Raw genomic sequence first — 24,463 nt, 5'->3', positions numbered from 1 at the left:
TGGACACATAGTTTTCATTTACAAGTTTTTCTTTGTTCTTGAACTCTTTGTTTTTCATGAGAGTCTGTTATGTTTTAGTAATGTAGCAGCCTCTTGAATCTCACTGACAGTAGGAATTAATTTTTTAGAACTGATGTCTTCACTGTTCTCTGTATTATATTTTGTTTTAGTGCTGGGCATTTGGTATAGTGGATCTTCTTTTGAGTTCCCAGATATTTTTCATTATTTGGTTAACTTTTTGTTGATTAATCACATTTTTTTAAGCATTTATTTTAGGGTAGTATATTTAGTTTGCTAGGACTACCATAACAAAGTTCCATAGGCTAGGTGGCTTAAACAACAGAAATCTATTTTCTCATAGTTCAGGAGAATTGAAGTCCAAGATCAAGGCCTTACAATGTTTGGTTTCTCCTGGGGCGGCTGCCTTTCAGCTGTGTCTCTCACGTAGATTTTCTCTTTGTGTGCTCATCCATTCTATGTCTTTGTATTTCCAAATTTCTTCTTCTTTTAAGGATATCCATCAGATTGAATTAGGGCCCAACTGAACTTTTAACTTAATAACATCTTTCAAGTGCCAGTCTTTAAATGCTGTCATGTTCTGAGTACTAGGGGTTAAGGCTTCAACATAGGAATTGGGAGGGGGCACACTTAAGCCCTTATCAATTAGGATGATCGTATGGGTCTTTTCGTCTCTTCTTTGTTGGGTAACAGTATATCATGGCACAGTGGCATATGGGGGTACAAGTCATTGAACCTTCTTTAATTTTAGATATTTTGTTTAATTTCTCTCCTTTGTAGTCATTGGAAGTATTTCAGTCAAAATTAGAAGAAGCTGAAAAAACTGCAACCACAAAAGAAGATGATAAACGAGAACGGTGGAGGAAACCAGCATACTCAGATAAAGCACAAAGTAGTCAAGAAAGTAGAAAATCAGACTTGGTAAAATATAATAAAAATTTAAGGGATAGATATAGTTCAACAGATACTACAAACACCATCAATAAAGATAAGTCTAGTGGTGATGAAAAAGATAATAGGTTTGGGTCTTTAGAAACCTGTAGAAGACAATCCAATCCAAGGCAAAATCAAGACTTTTCTTCTCTTGGAAATTTGAAACCTAAATTTTTAAGACCCCCTGATGATGAAGAACTGTCATTTCGTAGCAAGGGCAGAAATTTTGAACCTTCTAATTCATCTTCAGCATTGGTTGCTCAGGATTCTGTGCGTTATGGTTTTCGAAAACCCACAGAAAACAGTGAAGAAAGTTCTTCATCGTGGAGCCGATCCAACGGAAGAGAAGGAGACAGGAAATGTTCATATCGAAGATCATTAGAAACTAGGGGCGATGTGGACTCTGGGCACATTTCAGAAGACGTGAGAGAAAAATCACAAGATGAAAGCCTGAGAGATGACTCTCTGAAGAAAGAGCATCTACAGGACACAAAGTCTCCATTTGCCGGGTATTTTGTCATTTGTTTTTTAAACTGATGAATGAATATTAAATTGCAGAGGATTCAAAGAAGTGAGCTGTATTTGCAGAGTATCATGTATTAAGTAGATACGAGTTATGTTCTTCTGTTTCTTAAGTTTTGTGGAAGAGATAAGATACGCACATTTAACAAATCAGTAGCTTTGTTTTATGGGTTGCATTGCATTTCACAGTTTTATTTAACAAATGGAAGAAGAATTCAGTAGCTATATTATCTTAAAATTTGTTGCTTTTTTGCAATCTAAAAAATGCATTGAGTTCATAATCCCTTTAAATGAATATGCTACAGGAAGTATTTTGGTGGATTGTGTTACTGCTGCCATATTGCTTTCAAAGGAAATCGCTCCATTGTTAGGTGTAATCATAATTGTAAATTGCCGAGTGGAGGTCTGGGAGATTGAAGGAAAATATGCTGCCATAGCCCACATATGAAGTGAAAACGATATATGAAAGATCCTGCAGAGGGAAGCATGAATTACTGTTACTCTTTTTCAGAGAAAGAAATAATCCCCTTTTGACAGGTGACAGGTTTTAAAGATGTTAGCATTTTAAAAGGAAAATATGGATAGGGTAGTGGTTGCACCTATAATAATTAGGAAAATAGGTAGCATTGACTGGTGTTATCTTGAACCTGTGGTACTTGTATACAGGGCTGGGTCAGTAGAACAGGAAACCCAGGTTGAGTGGGATCAAACTAGGAAAAATTGATTTAGCTGTAGAGCTGGTCTTCATTGGAGATAGCCAGAAATGGAAAATAAGTGTCCAAAGGCTAATGATTAGCTTATGCTAGAATGATCATCAAAATATGTTTAAAAATACCTCCAAATGAATGAGACACTTCAGGAAGAGGCTTTAGGAAATAATAGAATTCAGTAGTGGCATTAGTAGGTATCAGCATTGTGGTTTGGGGTCATGAGCCTGGTCAATTGTTTCTGTTAACAATTCCGTCTGAAGCCATGGATTCTAAAGCCTCTTGTATAGCTTTTAGTGGGAGGAAGCTGGCGAAACCTGGACCGAGTGATGGGAGCTCCACTCACGTGGGCTCTGGTTCAAGTCAGGGCTTTGTTCCCAGGACACCAAGGGGGGGATCTAGTTGTATTGACTGGATAAACGTAACAGGGCTTAGAGAATGTCAAAGGCTGTATACATATGTAGTTGCCCAGGCTTTACTCCAGATACTCTGGAAGGTAGGCTATTTCTTGTCCCCCCCTGCTGGTAGGATGAGACTCTTTATTTTCTTTCATTGTCAGGGTTGCTCCAACATTTGGTCAATCTGCAGGTCTTGACTTCTGTGACTACAGCTGTATGTGAAACAGTCTTACACTCAGTATTTCATCTGGTTCCATATTTGTAGGTCGTATTTAAGTTGTAAGTTTCCTGTAGAGCTACTATAATATAGGCATTCGTTAGAAGCTATATATATACACACACACATATATATATATATAGTAAGACTTATTCATTTTTAGAGATAGAGCTCAAGCAGGGAGAGTGGCAGAGGGAGAATCGCAAGCATACTCCCCGCTGAGCACAGAGCCTGATGCAGGGCTCGATCTTAGGACCCTGAGATCTTGACCTGAGCTGAAATCAAGAGTTGGGTGCTTAACTGGCTGAGACACCCAGACGTCCGTGAAGGCAGTATTTTTGTTAGCTGTGTTATTTTGATGTTACAGTTGGTTTGAAGCTTTCCATGAATTCCATGATTGACTGGAGAAGGAAAGAACAATCTAGAAATTGTCTACATATATGTGAAAGACAGAAAAATTCCTGAGCCTGTGTGAGTGTTGTGAAGTAAGAGACCAAGGAAGGATGTGAAGAATGCCTATTTTCAAGGACTAGAAAGAGTCAGTGAAAGATTGTGAGAAGCTGTTAGTTTGTGTGAACATTATCCTAGGTATATGCTGAATTCTTTATAAAATGCTAGAATTCTAGGGAGCTTTAGAACTACTGAATTTTAGAAGTAGGGGAAAAAAATCACAGAACTGATTTTAGAACTAGAGAAAAGTAGTGTGACTCCTGCATTTCCCAGATGGGGAAACTGAAGCCCTTGAGGTTGTAACTTGCAGAGTGTTATGTTCCTTAGGGTTACCGGATTTAGCAAATAAGGAGAAGTATGTCCTTTGCAGTATTTGCACAGACTTATACTAAAAAAATTTTTTTGTTTACCTGAAATTCAAATTTCACTGGACATCATGTTTTTTATCTGGCAATTGTATGTAACACTTAGCCATTTTCTGAGTTTGTGACGTTTTTACAAGAGATACTGTATATAATTATATATAAAAAATTATATATTTAAGTTACATAGCTTCACAATGTATATATTATTCTGGACCTTGTTTTTTTTTCTTTCCCAATCATTATCTTAAAGATCTTTTCACATCAGCTTTTATGTATGTACTTTTTACAGACTCTTTAATTGTTAAAACGTAGTTAGAAGCTGGTATTTCTCCTCGGTCTCCTGTTGATGGACTTTAGGTTGTTTCTAGTTTGTCGCGCTTACAATAATGCTGCAGTGAATAGTTTTGTAATGTGTATCTTTGCACACTGATTAAATATAGCTGTAAAATAAATTCCAAGCAGTGGGATTTTATTTATATATTTTGTTATATTAACCAGTTTACTCTTTTATTGGTCAAATATTAGAATGACTTTTCTTTTCCTTGCTAACAGTATTATTGAACTTTTTAATCTTTGTTGTATACATACTTCAGAAACGGAGTCATTCCTTGATTTGCGTTTCTTTAAGTATGGGTGAAATTTGGCATATTTTTATAGATGTTTATTTTTATTTTGTTTTTGCTAACTAGTCATGTTACTTGTTGAGTTCTCCGTGAGAGCTTTTTATAGTTTTCATGTAACACATAGTGTTTTCATCACTGTTACAGTTGCGTGTTCTTATTGTTTCACTTTTCTTTTTCATCCTTCCTTTCGTCCATTCTTACTGTGATGAGATTTTTCGTTCTTTTCCTTTGTCCTCTTTACGCCCTGCAGTTATCTTAAGTAGGCAGAAAACATCCTCTAGAAGTGGTCCTTGTGCTCAAGATCTTTAAGCTTATTATTCTTAGAAGTAAAATGTGTATAATTTTGTTTTGTTGGAAAATATATCAGCTCTGTATTTTGGATTTTGAAACCTAGAATAGTTTGCAATATGAACAAAAAACTAGTGTGATGTTCTTAATTTAGATTTTATAAAGTTGATATCAGGAACTAACCTGTTTTATTTACTATTTTAGCCTTTGGCTGTCATTCTTGGCAGAGTTTGCTGTGGTAGCCTAGCAGGACAGGAGAAGGATGGCAGGTTCTGAAGGTTTTGAGTGTAAGTCATGAGATCCTTGGACAGGGAGAAAATTTGAGAACAAGTGGCAAAAAACGAATAATTAAAGGGAGGAGATCTGCGAACACTGCCAGCAGACAAAGAATAATTGCAGTATTCTGAAATGTTTCTGAAATATCATTGGGGTGCAGCGTTTTTAATTACTTTTTCCTCAAAAGTTTTCAGTCAGAGTTGGGTGTGTGCTGTAAAGAGAGTATATTTTAATGGGAAAATAGGATTTGCTTTTTAGAAATTAATTACAAAGAGGACTTCTGAAATTTACCAGTAATCCTGGAAAATGAGAAATACTTGTACTTTTTTCTTTTTATAGGATAATTGCAGATGTCATAGCAATGTTTCTTTCAGAGTATTTGCTCATCATTGTAAATGCTTAGAGAAAGTAAGGAGGAGTCTATTACCTGCTGTTTGCTGCTAGGCAATGTCTTTGCTCTGGTATTAACAAGATGAAATAATGTGTTCTTTGTGTTCTTCATTCTTTGTGTGCCCAACGACCCATTTTAATGTCTTTATTTGAAACCTATTACTGTTTTACGAAGTGTGTTGAAGATATTAGTATCAGAGATGTTTGGAATTCTTGTATATCATCTAATTTATCCTCATCTACTTTTTATCTACTAATAAACAATTGAATTCCTGTTAGAAAATGCCCCCCTCCAAAAAAAAAGATGTAGGAGTACAAATTTCATGACAGTGAAAGTTCCTGCTTTTAAAGGTCTCTTGGGATTCCAGTTACCTTCTTGAAACTTGTGAGCTTTGGTTGGAGTTCAGCATCCCTTCATTGTCCTCTTGATTGAATCTTTAAGCTTGCATACTGAGAGTGATGGGAAGAGTAAAGTTCTCAAAAAAGGGGAAGAGTCAAGTAAAATGACAAAGATATGCCTTTGAATAGAAATAATAGAGGTCTTCGGCAATTTAATCAAGAATATTATCATTGGAAAAGAGGATTTATTAGCCAGATTTCATAGACCAAGTTATGATTGTGGTTCATGAGATGGTAGAGATGGAAAGTGTATGTGGGAGATGCGGGTTAAGTGAAGGACCTCCTTTTTTTTCTTTTAAGGTGCAGACACTTGAATACATTTATATATTAATGGAAAAGAGTATTGATTTTAGAAGAGAGATGATAGATGGCATAACTGAGCAAGATCCCAAGGTTACTGTGGATGAATATAGGAGCCCGTGTCCTCCTACAAGTGGAAGGATTAGCTTGGGGTGGAAATGGTAAAGAGGAAGGTGTGGCTGTAGAGTGTGAGTGACAGAAGAAAATTACAGAAATTCCTGACAATTTAGGTCAGTGTTTTTCAACATATCATCCCCATAATAATTGGTGTTCTTTTTAGTCCGGATACAGACCCCAGTGATTTTAGTAGCTTCAGAAGGAAAAAAGTGATGAACAATTTAATTCATACACAGCTCATAAAATTGAAATGTCCTCTCATTTTTATGACTTACTGTTATTAGCTTATTTTTACCAAAAAATATTGATGAATTTTTGGCCCATGTGCATATCATATTTTCTTTAAGTGATCCTTGGAAACTCAAAGTTTGAGAAATAAACTTTTACTCAGATTTGAAAAAAGTATCTGGTCTGATGTGACAAGGACTACAGGGACAAGGGGAGGTTATTTTTGTACCAAGCATGTCCCTTGGAACTTAAATTAGATGGCTTTGACAAATTCTTTCTGCTGTTTATCTTATATTTACTGAATGTACCTGTTTCCTAGGTCTAGTGGCATAAAAATAGGTACGACATAGTGTCTGCCTTCAAGGGGCTCATAGTAGCAGAGTCAGTCGTATACGGGTGTGTGAACAAATACAGGTGCATAAACGCCGTGGTACTTAGAGTTACAGGTGTAGGTATAGATCCTTCTACAGGAAGGGATGATGAGCTCTTCTGAGGTGTGACTAGGGGGAGTCGAACCCGGGAAAGCTGTGCAGGGAAAGGTGGGGGTTTCAGAGGATGAACTCATTAGGTGTAAGTGGGAAGCCGGGAAGTTTAAGAGGTAGACGACAAGCCGACTTCATGGGGGGGACTAATTGTACTGATAACTTCTTAGAAAGGGCAGGAAGTGTGGTTATTTAAATTTGTTATGTATTATACATACATATAAAAATTCAATATTTATAATTCGTACATAAAGGACAGGAATAGTAAGTTTTCAAAGCAGAGAATTTTGGGGAATTAATTGAATGAGAAAGAATACAAGTTGAGAAAAGGAAGTCAAGCTTTTTATTGAAATATGATTGGGTTGCCTGAAATTAAAAAAAAATACATTTACAATACAATAAAAATGATGTGTATGTCAGGATTTAATTTGGAAACAGTTACTGAAAAATATTTTCCATACAAAAAAGTACAACTAACAATGAAGCCGTACCTCGGCACATAGAAGCACATGAGGGGCGCTAACGCTTCATGAACGCGTTGCCTCTGCTCTCCTGGATTGGTTCTCAGGATGTGGACTGAGTCGGAGAAACACAAATACCGTGTGATTTCACTCACATGTGGAACTTAGGAAACAAAACAGATGAACGTGTGGGAAGGGAAAAAAAAAAGAGAGGGAGGCAAACCATAAGAGACTCTTCAGGATAGAGAACAAACAGGGTGTGACCAAGGTAGGTGGTGGGGGGATGGGCTAGAGGGGTGATGGGCATGAAGGAGGGCACTTGTTATGATGAGCACTGGGTGTCGTATGTAAGTGAGGAATCACTAAATTCTACTGAAACCAGTATTACACTATATGTTAACTAACTAGAATTTAAATAAAAATTTGGAAGAAAAAAATATGTCACATCTTAAAAAAAAAAAGTAAGGGAATAAAGTTACTTCACAGTGTCTGGCATGGGGACGTGCTCAGTAAACATCAGTGTATCAAAATAAAATAAAAAGACTGAAAGAACTTGAGGGGAGCAAAAACATGTTCCTTTCTAATGGTGCTTCACCTGCAATATTTTAAGTTTCTTAGTCTGAGCACCAGGGTGTTGTTTTTTCTTTCCTTGATATGAGAAGAAATGGTTCTTATAGAATTTCTGCAGATATTAATGTCTTTAAAAAATAAATCTTTTTGATTTTTATTTAGTTTTTTAAAAACTCAAGTGCTATCTAGTGAAAGATTTATATTTTTTTGCCCAAAAGGAATTTGCTACTTCAGAATAACTGATTGTTAGGTAAAGTTTTGATTTGAAGGTCTGTTTATATATTTTGCTATTACTTGCTCAGAATGTATGTTGAAAACTCAAGTTAATTTCGGTAGCGTATGATGGTATCTAGCACTTCAGGAAAATTAGGACTATCATAGCTACATCCTTTATATGTGAGATTATGACAGGTTTTTCAGCTTAAAAATTTTTTATCACTCCTCTTTGAGGGTTTTGAAAAACAACTATTGAGGTATAATTGATACGTAATTAAACTGCATATATATAAAATGTATAATTTGGTAAGTTTTGAAGTATGTATATTCTTATGAAACCATCACCCCCCCTCAAAGATTCCTGGTCCCCTTTTATAATTCTTTTCTCCCACCTCTCCCCACACCCTTACAAACCCCCTAGACTTCACTCATCTGCTTTCTTTAATTATAGACTAGTTTGCATTTTCTAGAGTTTTATGTAAGTGGGATCATATGTTATGCACTCTTTTTTTGTCTGGCTTTCACTCTGCATAATTATTTGAACTTCATCCATGTTGTTGCATATAACAATAATTTATTCTTTTTTTTTGATATAAGACAGTTTTTCCATTCACCTGTTGCTGGACATTTAGAATGTTTCCAGTTTTTAGCTATTATACATAAAGCTTTTTTGAACATTCATGTACAAATCTTTGTATGGACGTATGCTTCCTTTTCTCTTGGGTAAATACGTAGGAGAGGAATGGCTAAATCATAAGGTAATTATAACTTTTTAAGAAACTGTGAAATGGTTTTACTGAGTTGTATCATTTTACATTCCCACTAACAGTGTATGAGACTTAAGAGTTCCTCTACGTCCTCGCAAGAACTTGGAATGGTCAGTCTTTTAAATTTTCACTATTCTAGTGAATGCGTAGCAGTATCTCATGGTTTTAATTTGTATTTCCCTAATGACGAGTGATGTTGAGCATTGCTTCATGTGCTTATTTCTTATCCGAATATCTTTTTGTAAAGTCTTTAAAATGTGTAGTGAGGGACGCCTGGGTGGCTCAGTTGGTTAAGTGACTGCCTTTGGCTCAGGTCATGATCCTGGAGTCCCAGGATGGAGTCCCGCATCGGGCTCCCTGCTCAGCAGGGAGTCTGCTTCTCCCTCTGACCCTCCTCCCTCTCATGCTCTCTCTCTATCATTCTCTCTCTCTCTCTCAATAAATAAATAAAAATCTTTAAAAAAAATAAAATGTGTAGTGATTTTGCTTCTCTCATTTCTTTCTTGGTAATTTGTATCTTTTCCCCCCTAATTAGTTCAGCTAGAGGTTTACCAATTTCATTGATTGTCCTAACCAGCTTTGGTTTCAATGAATTTCTTTATTTTTCTATTTTTTTATTTATTTCCACTCTGATTTTTATTATTTCTTATGTTCTGCTTACTTGGGTTTAATTTGCTCTTCTTTTTCTACTTTCTTAAGTTGTAAGCTGAGATCATGGATTTGAGATCTTTTTTTCTTTTCTAATATAAGCATTTAGAGTTATAAATTTCTCCCTAAGTAATACTTGAGTAGAATCCTATAAATTCTGATATATTATGTTTATATTTTTATTCAGTTTGAAATACTTTTTAATTTCTCTTTGATTTTGTTCTCGACCGTGGGTTATTTGCAGATATGCTTTTTAGTTTCCAAATAGTTGAGGATTTTCCAGGGATCTTTGTTAATGATATCATGGGGGTTAGAGAACATAGTTATATGACTTAAATCCCTTTAAGTTTATTGAGACTTGTTATATGGCTCAGAATATAGTCTCTCTTGGTAAATGTTGCTATGCACTAGGAAAGAATGTGTATTCTGTTGCTGGGTAGAGTATTCTCTGATTGTTCATTAGGTCGTGTTAGTTCTTAGTGTTATTCAAGTCTTCCATATCCTTGAAGAATATATTTATTCCATTGAATATTGAGAGTAGGGTCTTGAAATCTGTAACTATAGTTGTAAATTAGTCTGTTTTCTTTGCAATTTTATCAGTTTTTGCTTTATGTATTTTGAAGCTGTCTTACTACATGCATAAACATTTAGGGATTCTTCTGTACTCTTGATGGATTGACCTCTTTTGCATCTGAAATGAAAAAGCTTTCTTGGCCCTGGTAATATTTATTGCTCTGTAATATAATTTGATTTTGAAGAAGCCACTTCACTTTTTTTTTGAGTAGTGTTAAAACGGTATCTTTTCCACCCTTTTATGTTTAACATATTTATGTCTTTGTAGTATGTTTCTTATTGTTGAGTTTTGCTCTTTTGTCTGACAGTTTTACCTTTTAATTCAGATGGTTAGATCATTTATATATAATGTGATATAATAAGGTTTAAATCTGTAATTTTGATATTTGTTTTCTACTTGTCCTATCTGTTCTTTGTTCTCTTTTTCCTCTTTATCTGACTTATTTTATTTCATTGTATTTATTTATTTTTTAAAGATTTTATTTGTCAGAGAGAGAGAGAGAGAGAGAGCACAAGCAGGGGTAGCAGCAGGCAGAGGTGGAATCGGGCTCCCTGCTCGATCGCAGGACCCTGGGGTCATGACCTGAGCCGAAGGCAGATGCTTAACCGACTGAGCCACCCAGGCATCCCATATCTGACTTATTTTAGATTGCATATTTTTATGATTCTATTTCATTTCTTTTGTTATAATTTTTTTGGTGTTATTTTATTTTATTTTAAAGATTTTATTTATTTATTTGACAGAGAGAGATAGCGAGAGAAGGAACACAAGCAGGGGGAGAGGGAGAGGGAGAAGCAGGCTTCCCACTGAGCAGGGAGCCCGATGCGGGGCTCGATCCCAGGACCCTGGGATCATGACCTGAGCCGAAGGCAGACGCTTAATGACTGAGCCACCCAGGTGCCCCCTTTTTGGTGTTATTTTAATGGTTTCTTTAGATTTGATAGTATACATCTTTAACTTATCCAACTTCAGGTGGTATTACGCCACTGCTGTATGGTATAAGAACTTTACAATAGTTTATTTACATTTATCCCCTCCTGTCCTTTCTGTTAGCGTTGTCATATATTTCACTTATCCTTGTTATAAACCTCTCATATGTTGTTACTATGTTTGTTTGAATAGTTAGTTGAAAGAGATTTATGTAATACGAAAAAGTGTTATATATTTACCCTTGTAGTCATCATTTTTGTTGCTCTTCCTTCTTTCGGGTTGATCCATATTTCAGTCTGGTATAATTTTTCTTCTGCTTGAAGGCTTTTCTTTAACATTGTTTCAGCTTTGTGTGTGAAAGAGTCTTCATTTCACTTCGTTTTTGAAAGATATCTTCACTCGATACAGAATTCTCAGTTGACAATTCAAAGTACCTTATAGGTATTGCTGCTCTCTTCTTGCTTGGATTGTTTCTGATGAGAAATCTGCTGTTGCACTTACTGTTTCTCTGTGCCTAAGTGTGTCTTTCTTTTTCTCCCCACTATGGCTGCTTTAAAAGTGTTCTCTTTATCACTAGTTTTGAGCAATTTGATTATGATGTGCCCTGATGTAGGTATTTTGTGTGTGTGTGTGTGTGTGTGTGTGCTTGGGATTCCCTGAGATTCTTGGTTCTCCAAGTTTTTTAGTTTTTAGTAAATTAGGAACATTTGGCCTTTGTGTCTTCTGTCTCCCATTCTTTCTTCCAGGATCTCCAGTGACATGAACAGAAGGGTATTTAAGGTTGTCTCATAGCTCTGAAGCTCTTTTTATTTTTTAAAATTATTTTTCTCTCTTTTGTTTCATTTTGCATGGTTCCTAAGGTTTCAAGTTCACAGATTTTTTCTTTGCAGTTTAATCTTCCATGAACCCTATCTACTGTATTTTTTATCTCAGACATTGTAGTTTTCAACTGTAGAAGTTCAGTTCTGATCTATTTTATATCTTAGTTGTTTGTAACTTTTCAAACATATGGAATATAGTTACAATAATAACTTTTACTGTTCTTATCTGCAATTGCTTACATCTGAATCAGTTCTGGGTTGATTTTGATTGATAATTTTTTCTCCTAATTGTGGGTCTTATTTTTCTATGTCTTTGCATGTCTGGTAGTCTTTGGTTGGATACTAGATATCATGAATTTTACCTTGTTGAGTGCTAAATATTTTTTCATTCTGGTAAATATTCTTGAGCTTTGTCCTGGGGCGACATGGTTAGGTTAGTTGGAAACTGTTTGCTCCTTTAGACTCTTGCTTTTAACATTGGTTCAGTGGGCTTAGATCAACATTTATTCTAGAGTGTATAATTTCCCAGTAATGAAGAAAGACCCTTAATACTTTATCCAGTGCTTTCTGAATTATGAGTTTTGCTAGACTGGCTAGTGGGACCAGGCACTGTTCCCAGGAATGCTGAATACTGTTCCTCTAATCTTTGGGATGGTGCTTTCCCCGACTACGGGTAGTCTCTTGCTGAATATTTAAGGGGAACTCTCCACACTTTTCTGCAGTTCTCTCACTGTGCAGCTTTCTCCTCTCTCTGGTTGCCTTGGAGTTCTCAAGTCTTAGCTATGTCTCTTTCGCTAAGGAGTCCTTCAGGCTCGGCCTACGTTCCCCTTCCCTGTGCTGCAGGAATCTTTCATAAGGACTTCTTATATGCCAGGTTTCTAACCTTGGCTGGAAATTTCTCTTGTCTTCAGAGTATTGGTTTGGCACATGATCTTAGTTATAAATTAGTTTATGTTGTTTGAGTTATTCAGGGTTTCTTTTGCAAAAGAACATACGGTCATTGTTTTTATTCTTTGAATGCAGTTAAGTATGTCATTTCCTGGTTACAGTTTCTTAAGTAATTATCACACCAAACAAGAATTGCCCCGGCCATGTAGAATTATGGCCTGATTCTAGTGTTTTAATTTTCTTTTGTTTGTTTCCTTTTTAAAATGAGTATGGAAATATTAGTAAAGAATAGTTGACATATTATTTATCTCATTGTTGCTAGGACTTTGGTCAGTTATTGTTATAATTGCCATAGGCCATTGCGGCATTCTAACAGAGAACCTTAAACTGTTGATTTTTGGTGAATCATTGAAACTTTGGTTTTTGTTTGTTTGTTTTGTTTTTAAGGTTTTAGAATCATGATCTATTGGTCCTAAGTATTTTGTTGAGGTCAATTAAAATAACATTTGAGTCTTGATGTTGTTACTTGTAGTGTCCCTATATTTCATATGCTCTTCATCTGTCTTGTTCAAGCAGAGGTGGTCCTGAGGATGATTCCATCCACATCTTGAGTGTTGATGAGAAGAATAAATTGGGAGCCAGGATTATCAAGGCAGAGATGATGGGAAATATGGTAAGTCTTCTGTGTCATTCTTAGGAGAATAGAAATTAACTCTTTAACTTCTTACAAGTAATTTTGGAAGTTTCTTCACAGTGTGGATATAGCACAGTATGAAAAATAACTGCTGCTTATTGATTCTTTAAAGAAATTCTTGAACTTTTTTTTATCTTTTTTTTTTTAAAGATTTTAAAAATTTATTTATTAGAGAGCGAGCGAGAGAGAAACAGCATGAGAGGGGAGAGGGTCAGAGGGAGAAGCAGGCTCCCCGCTGAGCAGGGAGCCCGATGTGGGACTCGATCCCGGGACTCCGGGATCATGACCTGAGCCGAAGGCAGTCGCTTAACCAACTGAGCCACCCAGGCGCCCAAGAAATTCTTGAACATTTCTAAAAACAGTTCTGTCCATTCTAAATAAAGTGTCTACTTTTCCTGTCAGATTTTTAAAAATTAAGATCCTAGGGAACAAAATGTTTTTAAAATTTCCTTTCTACTTTGCAATTTTAGTGTAGCATATTTGAGGGAGATGAAGATGTCATTTTCTTCTTTCCCTGTTTTAGTCACATGTTATTAAGAGTGTGTATTGCTTTCTTAGATTCCCTTACTTAGGAACCTAACAAATGAGCTTCTAAAAAAGATGATTAATTCATTTGTCCAAATTTTAATGGAATATGTTTATGCCTGATAAGCGTTAGATGCTTTGTATAGGTTAGCTCATTTAATTTCCATAATAGTGTTACGATTTAAGACTGATTTACCCCAGAATTCAGTAGAAAGTAGGGAGGATTTGGTGAGAGCTACACCTATCTCTATTTATCGATTATTTATGTGTTAGAGCATCGCATTTCTGATACATGTTACGTCGTGCATGGCAGTATAGCGAAACCAGACAGCTTCACATGTCTTGACGGAATCGATTCCCTCATAGGCATGTACTCATCACAAACCCAAACGTCAGTGAGCTTCAAGTGATCTTCCCTTTGGTTGTACTGTCAGTAAGGCACCGTTCAGTAGCGTACAAGGTGGCCAAACAAGATGCTTCTATTTTTACTAGATTTTGTGTCTATTAAAAGGCATATCTTGCATATGTTGCTCTTTCTCTTTGAATCTGGACTTTGGTAACACTGAACTTCAGCTCAGCCCAGGTGAGAGAGACAAACCAACAAAAACAATAATAATAGCAGAAAATAAAGTTTGAGTTTTGAGAGCACAAAGGAATTAGTTTGAAATAATGAAGGAGAGGTCACCAAGTTAGGTTAATTTATGTTAAAAGAGGTGTTCCTTTGGTCATGGAACCACTGCAGTGGAGAATACTCTTTGCTTGTCATATACTTCTATTTGTTTAATTTATTTTTTCATGTGTCAGTTGTTTTATACAAATTTCTATAGACTTCCTATAATAAAAATGAAATATATTCAGAGTTCTTATTTAAATTACCCAACAATACAGAAAGTACTATTTTAAATCTTGTTAAGGATTTCTTGTTACAATAACTGAAATTTTGAGTAATGGATGTTTATAATATCAAAAGAATTATAAAAATGTCATTTTTTTTTTAAAGATTTTATTTATTTGAGAGAGAGAGAGAGAGAGAGAGAAACAGCATGAGAGGGAGGAGGGTCAGAGGGAGAAGCAGGCTACCTGCTGAGCAGGGAGCCCGATGTGGGACTTGATCCCAGGACTCCGGGATCATGACCCGAGCCGAAGGCAGTCGCTCAACTAACTGAGCCACCCAGGTACCCCAAAAATGTCGTTCTTAAGGTTAGGTGTTTTCTCTGTGCCGCTGTTTCTCCCCTAGAATATATGTCCTTGTAATTATTTACCTTCAAAGCATAGGTACCTGAGAAGTGTGGAACTGAGATACATTCATTAAAAAGCAATTTACCAGGCTGTGAGTTGGTAACTGAATTTAGATTATGGCCACATGGGTGTTCACTATGCTCTTTTCCCTTCTGTCCTATAAATTTGAATTTATACACTGAGGAATTAAACTATATGTGACACATTTTTCTTATTTTTCCCTTTGAAGGAATTAGCGGAACGGCTTAAAGCTCAACTTGAAAAGGCAAATAAATTCAAAGGAACTGTAACACAGATACCCTCAAAAGAATCTGGGGTAGGGGTAAGTAACGAAAGTTTGTTTGTAGGTATGTGATTACCTTGCATAGTACTATTACTCAGCAGTGGTAATACTTTAATGTAAAATGTTTGTGTATCTGTGTCAGTGTGTTTATATGTGTGTTTGCTTGTTTTTGAAATTTATTTTCATATGTATTGTCTTATGTTCACCTCTGTGTCCTGGTGGGAAAGAGAGGCCTGGTTTTATTTTGGCCTCTGCCATTTACTGACTCTGACTTCGCAGAAAACACACTGGTCCTTAAATTCCTCCCCCTAGAGAATGAGAGACTGGAATTTGGTATCTGTTCCATATAAAACAAATTATTGTGTTCGAGGATTCATTCGTCTATTGGTTAGTGAACAGAACAGATAAAAGCACCTGGCCGCACGGAGTCTCGTTTGGGTAAGGAGAGGCAATAAACAGCACACGTAAGAAATTGTACAGCATATTAGAACGTTCGACACCCATGGAAGGCCAGTGGGGGTCTTGAATGCCCGGTGTGTTGGTGGCTTTGAGGACACGGGCTAATTGTGGTTGAAAAAGTGACACTGATGCGAAGATTTGAAGTGGAACAGCGGATCTGTCTGGGTGAAGAGCACTCTGGGCATGAGGAGCACAGAGGGTTCCCGAAGATGGGGACATGTGTGATGTGTAGTAGGAACCGCAAGGAGCCCAGTGTTGCCGGAGTGGAACAGAAGACGGGGAAGTAGAAGACCCAGGTTAGAGAGGCCGTGGGAGCCTGATCATGTGGAACTTGAAAGTCAGGGTAAGGAAGTGGATTTTATTCTGAGTGAGATGGCATTGAAGGGTTTCCAGTGGAAGATCTATTTTGGCAGGACCGTCCTGCCTTGTTTGTTAAGCGTAGACTGAAGGAGCGGAAGAGCAGAACCTGGAATCTAGAAAGGCTCTGACAATAATCACACAAAGAATGGTAATGGCTTTGACCAAGAGAGTAGCCCCAGAGGTGGTTAGAAGTGGTTAGGTTCTTATATGCATAAATATTTCCTGGATGCATTTTGAAAGGAGAGTGGACAGGATTTTTATGATGGTTTAGATGGGAGGGTGTATGAGATACAGAGGGGAGGCCAAGTGACTTCAAAGGTTTTAGCCTGAGAAGCTGGAAGACTAGAGTGGCTGTTCTTGGCGGTGTCGAAAGACGGGGAGTCTGTTCTGGGGTAAAGAGTAGTAGTTCTATTTTAGATACATTGAGTTTGGATGTCTTTTAGATGTGGAGCAAGTGGAGACATCAGGGAGGCAGGTTGATGTTGGGAGTTGGGGGAAGCCTGAGCTGGAGATAGAAATTGGGGAGCTCTTGACATTAGAGATGGTATTTAAATCCATGATACCACATGAAATAGGCACAGGAGTAAGTGTAGATAGGAAAAGGTGGAAGGCTGAACTGGGTGTATTACAGTGTTGAGAGGATTGTAATGAGGTTTATAACTGATTTTAAAGGACTGCTCTCAAAGATTAATATATATAATTTAATGTCCACGTGTGAGGAGATGAGAATGTGTGAAGTCAATTCCATAGGGTTTTCTGCAAGCTTATTGAGGGTTTAGATCATAGGCGAGAGTATGTTTATGAAACTGGCTGTTTTGACGACGCTGTGCTAGCTCATGTTTTTAAAAAGTGGTTAATGTAGAATTTCTTACACAGATTAAGGAGTTGAGAGTGAGACGCTGCACGTAGAATTAAGAAGTAGCTGAGTGTGGGGCGCAGTACGGTCTGTCTTCCACACTTCAGCCACACGGTTGTTTTCATGCCTCCTTGTGGTCATAATACTTCTGTAGTCCAGCACTTGCGTGTGGTTTCTTTGTGCTAACTCTGATAAACGCTACATCTTCCTACGGTATGGCCCTCTGCAGACCAGCCCGCTCTCCAGCCTCACCGCCAAGACGCTCGTAGGTAACGTACGTGTCTCTGACATTTACATATGCTGTTAATTATCTGTGCCAGGTACCAGCCTCTCGAGGCTTGTCCACTTTTCAGTTTGTCTTTACTTCCTTCTGAAGCCGTTTCTCTCATCCTCCCAAAAAGTTGTAACCTGTTCTTGTTTTGAAACTTTGAAGACCTTTAAGTATTCTCTGTGGAATTTATCTCTTCACATGGTATGTATTTGTATTCTTGTCATTGCCCTGTAATCTATACCTGTTTCTTTCCTGACACTTGTCACTTTATACAAAAGGGTTCTAAAGCTGTGGCTGGACTTCAGAGAGTTCTTGAAATTGAAGGCAATTCAACTGAAAAAATTGAAGCAGGTCTTTTAAATAACTTTTTTTTCCTGCTGGTTTAAGGATATCATACAGTAACTGACAGACTAGATCTCATCCCTTAAGCACATAACTTTATAATATTACTGGTATCTGTGATTTTTAGCTCCTCCTAGCTTTTCAGCGGTGGACCTCATCACCCAGTGGAGTAGGATTCAAAGTTGTATTCCAAGTAGTACACAATATTGACTTTCCGTTTGTCAACTCTTTAGGAAACTAACTAGCATTGAAGCTTCATCTAGAAAGATTTTCATTCTAAGGATTCTTTGACCACAAAGAAAAATTGTTGTCTTCTCTGCAGAGATGATACACGTGCACATTCTGTTCGAGCTTTACCAGACACATGCAAAACAAACCTCTACGCACAATTCTGAAGGAATTCTCTGCTGCCAGTAAAATCATTTATTCTCTCAAGACCAGGGCCTTGACTTAACTGCCTTTCAGAGTAGTTTTGTTCAGAAATAAGAGTAGAATACGAAGTTGTTTACTACCTCACAGGAATTTCCTGACTTATTAGAGGAAAGTCTTGAGATGCTTCTTATAAAAATTTTGCTCTTTGGGAGAAGATCCCATTCACAGAACAGTTGAGCAGAGAGGAGGGCTTTCATGGCACAGTTTGTGTTAGAAAAGTTAGGCTCTGTGAGCAAGGTAAATCTCTTGATTCAGCAATCTATGAGCATTGTTCTGGCTTTAGGAAAAACCACCAGCACTTGTAATTATTAGTTTGCTTATTTCTCTTCCCTTTAGAGAGTGAACTGTTTAGTAGTTAGGAGGAGTGTTTCTCTCAGTTCATACCTTGTGCCTTGAGTCGTGCATGGCACGTTCGTAGACAAGCAAGAGATACTTGAAGTATTTGTTGTATGAATGCCTTCAATTTATTTGATCACTTAGAGTTTTCTTTTGTAAATCTTAAAAATGACCCATGAACTTTGGAATCCTCTGGTCCGGCCTTCCCTAGAGTATACTTCCTTATTGAAACAGCCCCACTGCATAGTATTTCCATCTAACCTGTGCTTGGACAGTGAGTGATGAGTTCTGGAAGACTACCTATTCTCTATCAGGACAGAGCGAATCCTAGTTCTTTAACGTAATAGATCCTAATCTGCCTTCCCGTAACTTCTCCCTGTTAATAGTCCTTCAGGGAATCACATCGTGGACACATTTAATCTAAGGGAATTCAGCTCCAAATCCAGCTTACCATTTGTGGTGGGTAATGAACTAGTTATTGTGTGATGTGCTCAGGTTTTGTTTGCGTAGCTGGCAAAAAAGAGAGATGTTTTTATAGTCCCTGGCACCTGTGTGGGGAGGGTTTCATAGACATTCTCCTGAAAGAAATTGAGGAATTAACGGAAGGCCTTAGAGGGCCTTGGAGAAACATTAACTAATGAATAATTAAAGAAACAAGCTCATTTGTGGCATTTTGTACATAAAGTCAGGTCCAGTATTTCCAATAGTAGTTTGACCATACTTGACCTTAACACTGTCTTTTGACTCTGATTCTTGAATACATTGTGAGTTCACTATAATACAATCACTGTGATTCCCAGAGTATGGGTACGCCTAGACTGTTTTACTGTGTTTTGGCATCCCAGTCTCTGCAGCTGATCCTCATAAACATAGTAAAAGAGAAAAAAAATTAATTACAAGATTGAAATAACTGTCATGTTGAAGCTTTGCCTTTCATTTTTAAGCAGTGAGGTTGGGCCTTTATTCAATAAATACTTCTCAGTTCCTTCTTTGCAGAAGTCACTTAAGTCACTTACGTTCTCAGTTTCTAAGTCGAGTATTTGCATTTCCGCCACTGCTCACCATGTTACGTTACTGTAGGTATACTTTACTTGGTAGCAGCCTTTCCTGCCATGGAAGAGGAGCACAGAGATATTCTCTGCCTTTGGTCATTTAGCTTGTTTCTTCCCTAGCCAAGCAAAACAAGTCCGTGGCTGTACCTATTTTGTATACGGTTCTACTTCTTTAATTACCATCCCCAAATTATCTCATTTCTGTGGTCTACAATTAGAAATGTTACCTATGTTACTAGAGGGCTTATTTCTTTAAATAAACTATTTCTAAGGAGTCAACATTTTAAGCTAAATTAAAGCCAAACAATTTCATAGATGATATGTAAATACAAACACATTTTTTAGTAACACGGAATCTTTTATCTGTTCATTCTTCTTGCATCTTGCATCAAATTCTTCATGAAATAGTGTTGGCATTACCTGCTAAATATTTCTAAATCTGCTGTTTGCTTTTCTTATCTGCCCCATCAACTCTTCATGCCTGTCAGCTCTTTGTCATCATCATCTAGACCTCTGAGTGGCTTTCCCTCCAGGCTCGTTGCCTTTGCACAAAGCATTTCCTTTGCTTAGAATATTCTTCTTCTTTCCCTCTGTTCCCTTAGTTACCTCCTGTTCATTCTTTACATCTTAACTCAGACATCATATTTTCCTTTGGAAAGCATTCTCTCTGGAAAGAAAACTTATAAATAAGATCAATTATACAAATATATAATTACAGCTTTGATGGTCCTCCAAAGGAAAAGTATAGAAGTTTGGGGATAGTGAAGAGGACCCAGTGCAATCTGGGCATCCAGAGAATGTTTTGAGGCTGTAGCCATTATTTTTGGCTCTTATCACCATGTTTGTAACTTTGCCAAAGGAAAAGCTTTTCTCTTTATGACAACTCTCTGTAAGACTTATTTCTAAGCCACAGAAATAATCTTCAGCATGGCTTCTAAGTATTATCCTGGGTGTGAGTGATGACCCATAGACACCAGTCACTGAGTAGGAAATACCAGCTTTAATGACTCGTTGGCCATATTTAATTGTTAATGCCATCTGGGGTAGGATTTTTTTTTTTATTGTTTTGTGAAGAATATTCTCTCAAATGTAATAATTTAGAACAACTTGTAATTATTTTGGATAGTTGTGATTGTATATGTATCACATTGAGTTTTGGTATGAAGAATTCTCTTGTGGACTCTCTCAAGTTGTGAACCAGGGTCCTCCAGTAGTTACTGAAGCCATAACTAGTTAGTTGGTTTTCTTGGAGAAGGAAGAATGACCCAGGAGCAACCTCTTTCTTCCATCAGTTCACCTCTGTTCCCTCAAATGCTCGTCAGTCCACTATCATCATTGTTTCATTGTTTTTGGTTTTTTTTTTCTGTTGTATAATTAAATTTAAGGGAAAAATGAAATGCTACCACGTACGGGCAATAGTGAGTCCTGAGACTGCCATGTTCTCTTGAAGGGTTTGCTTCTAATACATTGTTTTCTGGATTTCTGGGGGCGGGGGGAGGGCGTGGAAGAATGAGGTCATGGATTGATATTATATATTTGCAATTTAAGGGTACAATTTTAAGTGAAACAAATCAACCCCAAAGTAAATTTTATCCTTTTATGTATTTAAAAATTACTTTGGCTGTATTGTAGTATGCATAATTACAAGTTAGTTATAAGAAATCAAATTTAATGTGTTTTTAGGAAAGCTAAAAATAAAATTCTTTTAAAATGCTGTTTTCTTATTTTGGGGGTGATTGTTTTATTGAGGGGCTTCAGGGAAAGGTCAAAGGGCTGGTAGGACAATGAGATCCAACGTCCTTGGCCCAGCTGTGATCTTCTCAGCTTTATAGTTGCCGAAAACAAAATGCAGTTTTCACTTTTGTAGTGCATAGTACGTATGCACATACCAAACATGTTCTGAGTACAATAATTGTAGTAGACAGTTGCTAATAAAGATTTATGAGGAAGAGAAAATAAAATTAGTTGAGTCGAACTAAACACAAAAAAAACCAAGAAAACAAAACACTTGAAATTATATCATGATGAGTCATAGAAAAAGTTTATGGTATTTGCTATGTTCCTGTCTATCCAGAAATATCCAGTATGTTATCCATGTGTGATTCTCCGAATTAATTCTAAATATTAAGTGATAAAACATAGTTTGGTTTAGAAATCTGTGCCATCAGAGCGTTACAGGATATGTTTAATAAAGAATTATTACCTTAAGAAAACCACTTTGCTTCCAATTCCTTTAATAATATTTTTTACTTAGGTTCTGTTTCTGAGTTTATTTCATTAAATTTCAAGATACAATTTTATTTTTCAGGACAGTGGTATTAACTGATGTGTATAGTATTACAACTACTAGCATTATTAATAGTAATAGGTGGTATTTTTCGAGGGCATGCTATATGCCAGGACTTGTTTTAATCATTTATTTATAGAAATTTATTTAGTTCTCATTAAAATTCTGTGAAGTCATTCATCTTCATTTTTTGAATAAATTGAGTGCAGGATGATGTGGGTCTCGTTAAGTTTTAATTTGGTGGCAAGAAATGAGGTCAGGTCTGTGTGTATAATTTACAATTATTTAAAGTAAATAAAAATTATTTAAAATAATTCCTTTGACATAGATTAATGAGCTGATTTTTGAAATGTAAAAAGAGAATCTTACCTAGATGTTGAAACCGATTTTATATGTGACAGTTATGTAAGCTCAAATACAAAAATTTAAGTTGCCTAGAAATGCTCACACAATTAGATAGAAAATTTCTATTATAATAGTATATGGACTTTAAAAATAAACTAAAGTATATTTTTCTTTATTTTTTTATTCTTAGGTGACTTTTAATTATAATATGTATTCTTTGTAGAAATGTGGAAAATGCAAAAAAACTTAACGGAGAAAATAAATCACCCCGGATTCTACCACTCAGGGATTATACACTGATAAAAAAATTTTTTTAAATATTTTATTTATTTATTTGAGAGAGCAAGAATGAAAGAGAGAGAGCACATGAGAGGGGGAAGGTCAGAGGGAGAAGCAGACTCTCCACTGGGCTGGGATCCCGATGTGGGACTCAATCTCGGGACTCCAGGGATCATGACCTGAGCAGTCACTCAACCAGCTGAGCCACCCAGGTGCCCTAAAATATTTTAAAGTATTTCCCTCCAGATTTATTTCCTTCCTTCCTCCCTTCCTTCTGTCCTTCCTTCTTTCCTAATAACATGTTAAATATTTTTGCACAATTGACAAAGCAATGCAAAAAAGACAAAAAAATCTACATTTAAAAAATATTTTTGATGTTTTCCTCAAGTCTCTGTCCATTATAACTATGAAAGCACATGCATAATTTTACATAATTATAGTCTTTTTTTATTCTGCTTTTCTCTACTCGTCTGTCAACAGCGTTTTTCCATGCTGCACAGTTATTATTAAATGAAATTGTAATCATATCAGCATATTTTGTGTCCCAATAATACAATTTCTAAAATTTATTTTAGGAAGGAAGACTGAAGAAATTCACAATGACCTATTTCTCCCTGCAAATTTGCCTGCCCGCTCCCCCCCCCAAAAATCACATTTCTCTTAGCAGTTACTCAGAACTTTAGCCATTCTCCCCAGATTCCCTGCTTTATTCTTAGCAGTCACTTTGCTTCCTACCTGATGATTGGGAAAATAGAAATTATAAGGTTGGATGTTTTCAGTGTCTGTCTGTTGTCCGTGTCCCCAGAACATTAGTCTTTCTGCATCTCTCATCTGGCAGTGGGAAAAGTGTTTTCATTTCCTCGAAGGCCAAGTTCTTTACCAGTGCTCTGATCTTATTCCTTTTCTAGCCTCTAGAACCAGTTCCCACCTTCTCTTGTGTGGAATCTTTAATTTCTCTCTTTGGCCCCTTTCTCATTACTTATAAATACGCTTAAGTTGCTGTGTCTCTAAACAAACAACTTTCTATTTTCTTAGCAACTTCATTGTCCTCCTCTGGTAAACCAGCAGGGCAAGGTGGTCTGGGCAAAGGAGCATGGGTGAGGGTGCAGAGGTGAGAGGCAGATGGTGTCATCTGACGATGGTGGCATCTTCTGAATGGCTACAGAGTGAGGTATGAGTGAGGGAAGAGGAAGAAGGGATTGGATAGGTAAGCAAGGATCTCTGTTCTCATCCTGGCTGTATCTCTTAGTTTCACTGTTCCAGTTAACATCTTTTTGTGGATGATCTGAGCTCTATGCTGAGCTCTGAACTAGTGTTTTCAGTTGTCTGCCTGACTTTTAAGGGTGTCCCTAACTTCAGAATGTATAAAACCATCCCCTTTACATACATAATTTTCTTTCTCTTTTTTAAAAATTTTTTTAATTTAAATTCAATTTAATTAACTTATACAGTATTATTAGTTTCAGAGGTAGAATTTAGTGATTCATCAGTTGCATATAACACCCAGTGCTCATTCCATCAGGTGCCCTCCTAATGCCCATCACCCGGTTACCCCATCCCCTCACCCTCCTTCCCTCTAGCAACCCTCAGTTTGTTCCCTGGAGTTAAGAGTTTCTTATGGTTTGCTTCCTTCTCTGTTTTCCTCTTATTTTATTTTTCCTTCCCTTCCCCTATGTTCATCTGTTTTGTTTCTTAAATTCCACATATGAATGAAATCATATGGTATTTGTCTTTCTCTGACTGACTTATTTCACTTAGCATAATACCCTATAGTTCCATTCATGTTGTTGCAAATGGCAAGATTTCATTCCTTTTGACAGCTGCATAATATTCCATTGTATATATATACCACATCTTCTTTATCCATTCATCTGTCTATGGACATGTGGGCTTTCTCCACAGGTTGGCTATTGTGGACATTGCTGCTATAAACATTGGGGTGCATGTGCCCCTTTGGATCACTACATTTGTATCTTTGGGGTAAATACCCACTAGCGCAATTGGTGGGTCGTAAGGCAGCTCTATTTTCAACTTTTTGAGGAACCTCCATACTGTTTTCCAGAGTGGTCGCACCAGCTTGCATTCCCACCAACAGTGTAGGAGGGTTCCCCTTTC

General features: G+C 36.8%; 1 protein-coding gene across 1 annotated transcript in view; it reads left to right on the top strand.

Moving 5' to 3' along the window:
• The window catches only part of CWF19L2 (CWF19 like cell cycle control factor 2), a 121,376-nt gene that overhangs the window by 35,934 nt on the left and 60,979 nt on the right, over positions 1–24,463 (top strand). Inside the window, exons 8-10 of the mRNA XM_032427691.1 lie at positions 799–1,460; positions 13,165–13,261; positions 15,276–15,368. Of these exons, the coding sequence (XP_032283582.1) occupies positions 799–1,460; positions 13,165–13,261; positions 15,276–15,368 (852 nt within the window). The remainder of the gene's footprint in view (positions 1–798; positions 1,461–13,164; positions 13,262–15,275; positions 15,369–24,463) is intronic.

This window comes from Phoca vitulina, unplaced genomic scaffold (genome assembly GCF_004348235.1).
Source record: "Phoca vitulina isolate PV1807 unplaced genomic scaffold, GSC_HSeal_1.0 scaffold38, whole genome shotgun sequence".
Lineage (NCBI taxonomy): Eukaryota > Metazoa > Chordata > Mammalia > Carnivora > Phocidae > Phoca > Phoca vitulina.
This window is presented reverse-complemented; position numbering and strand designations above follow the sequence as displayed.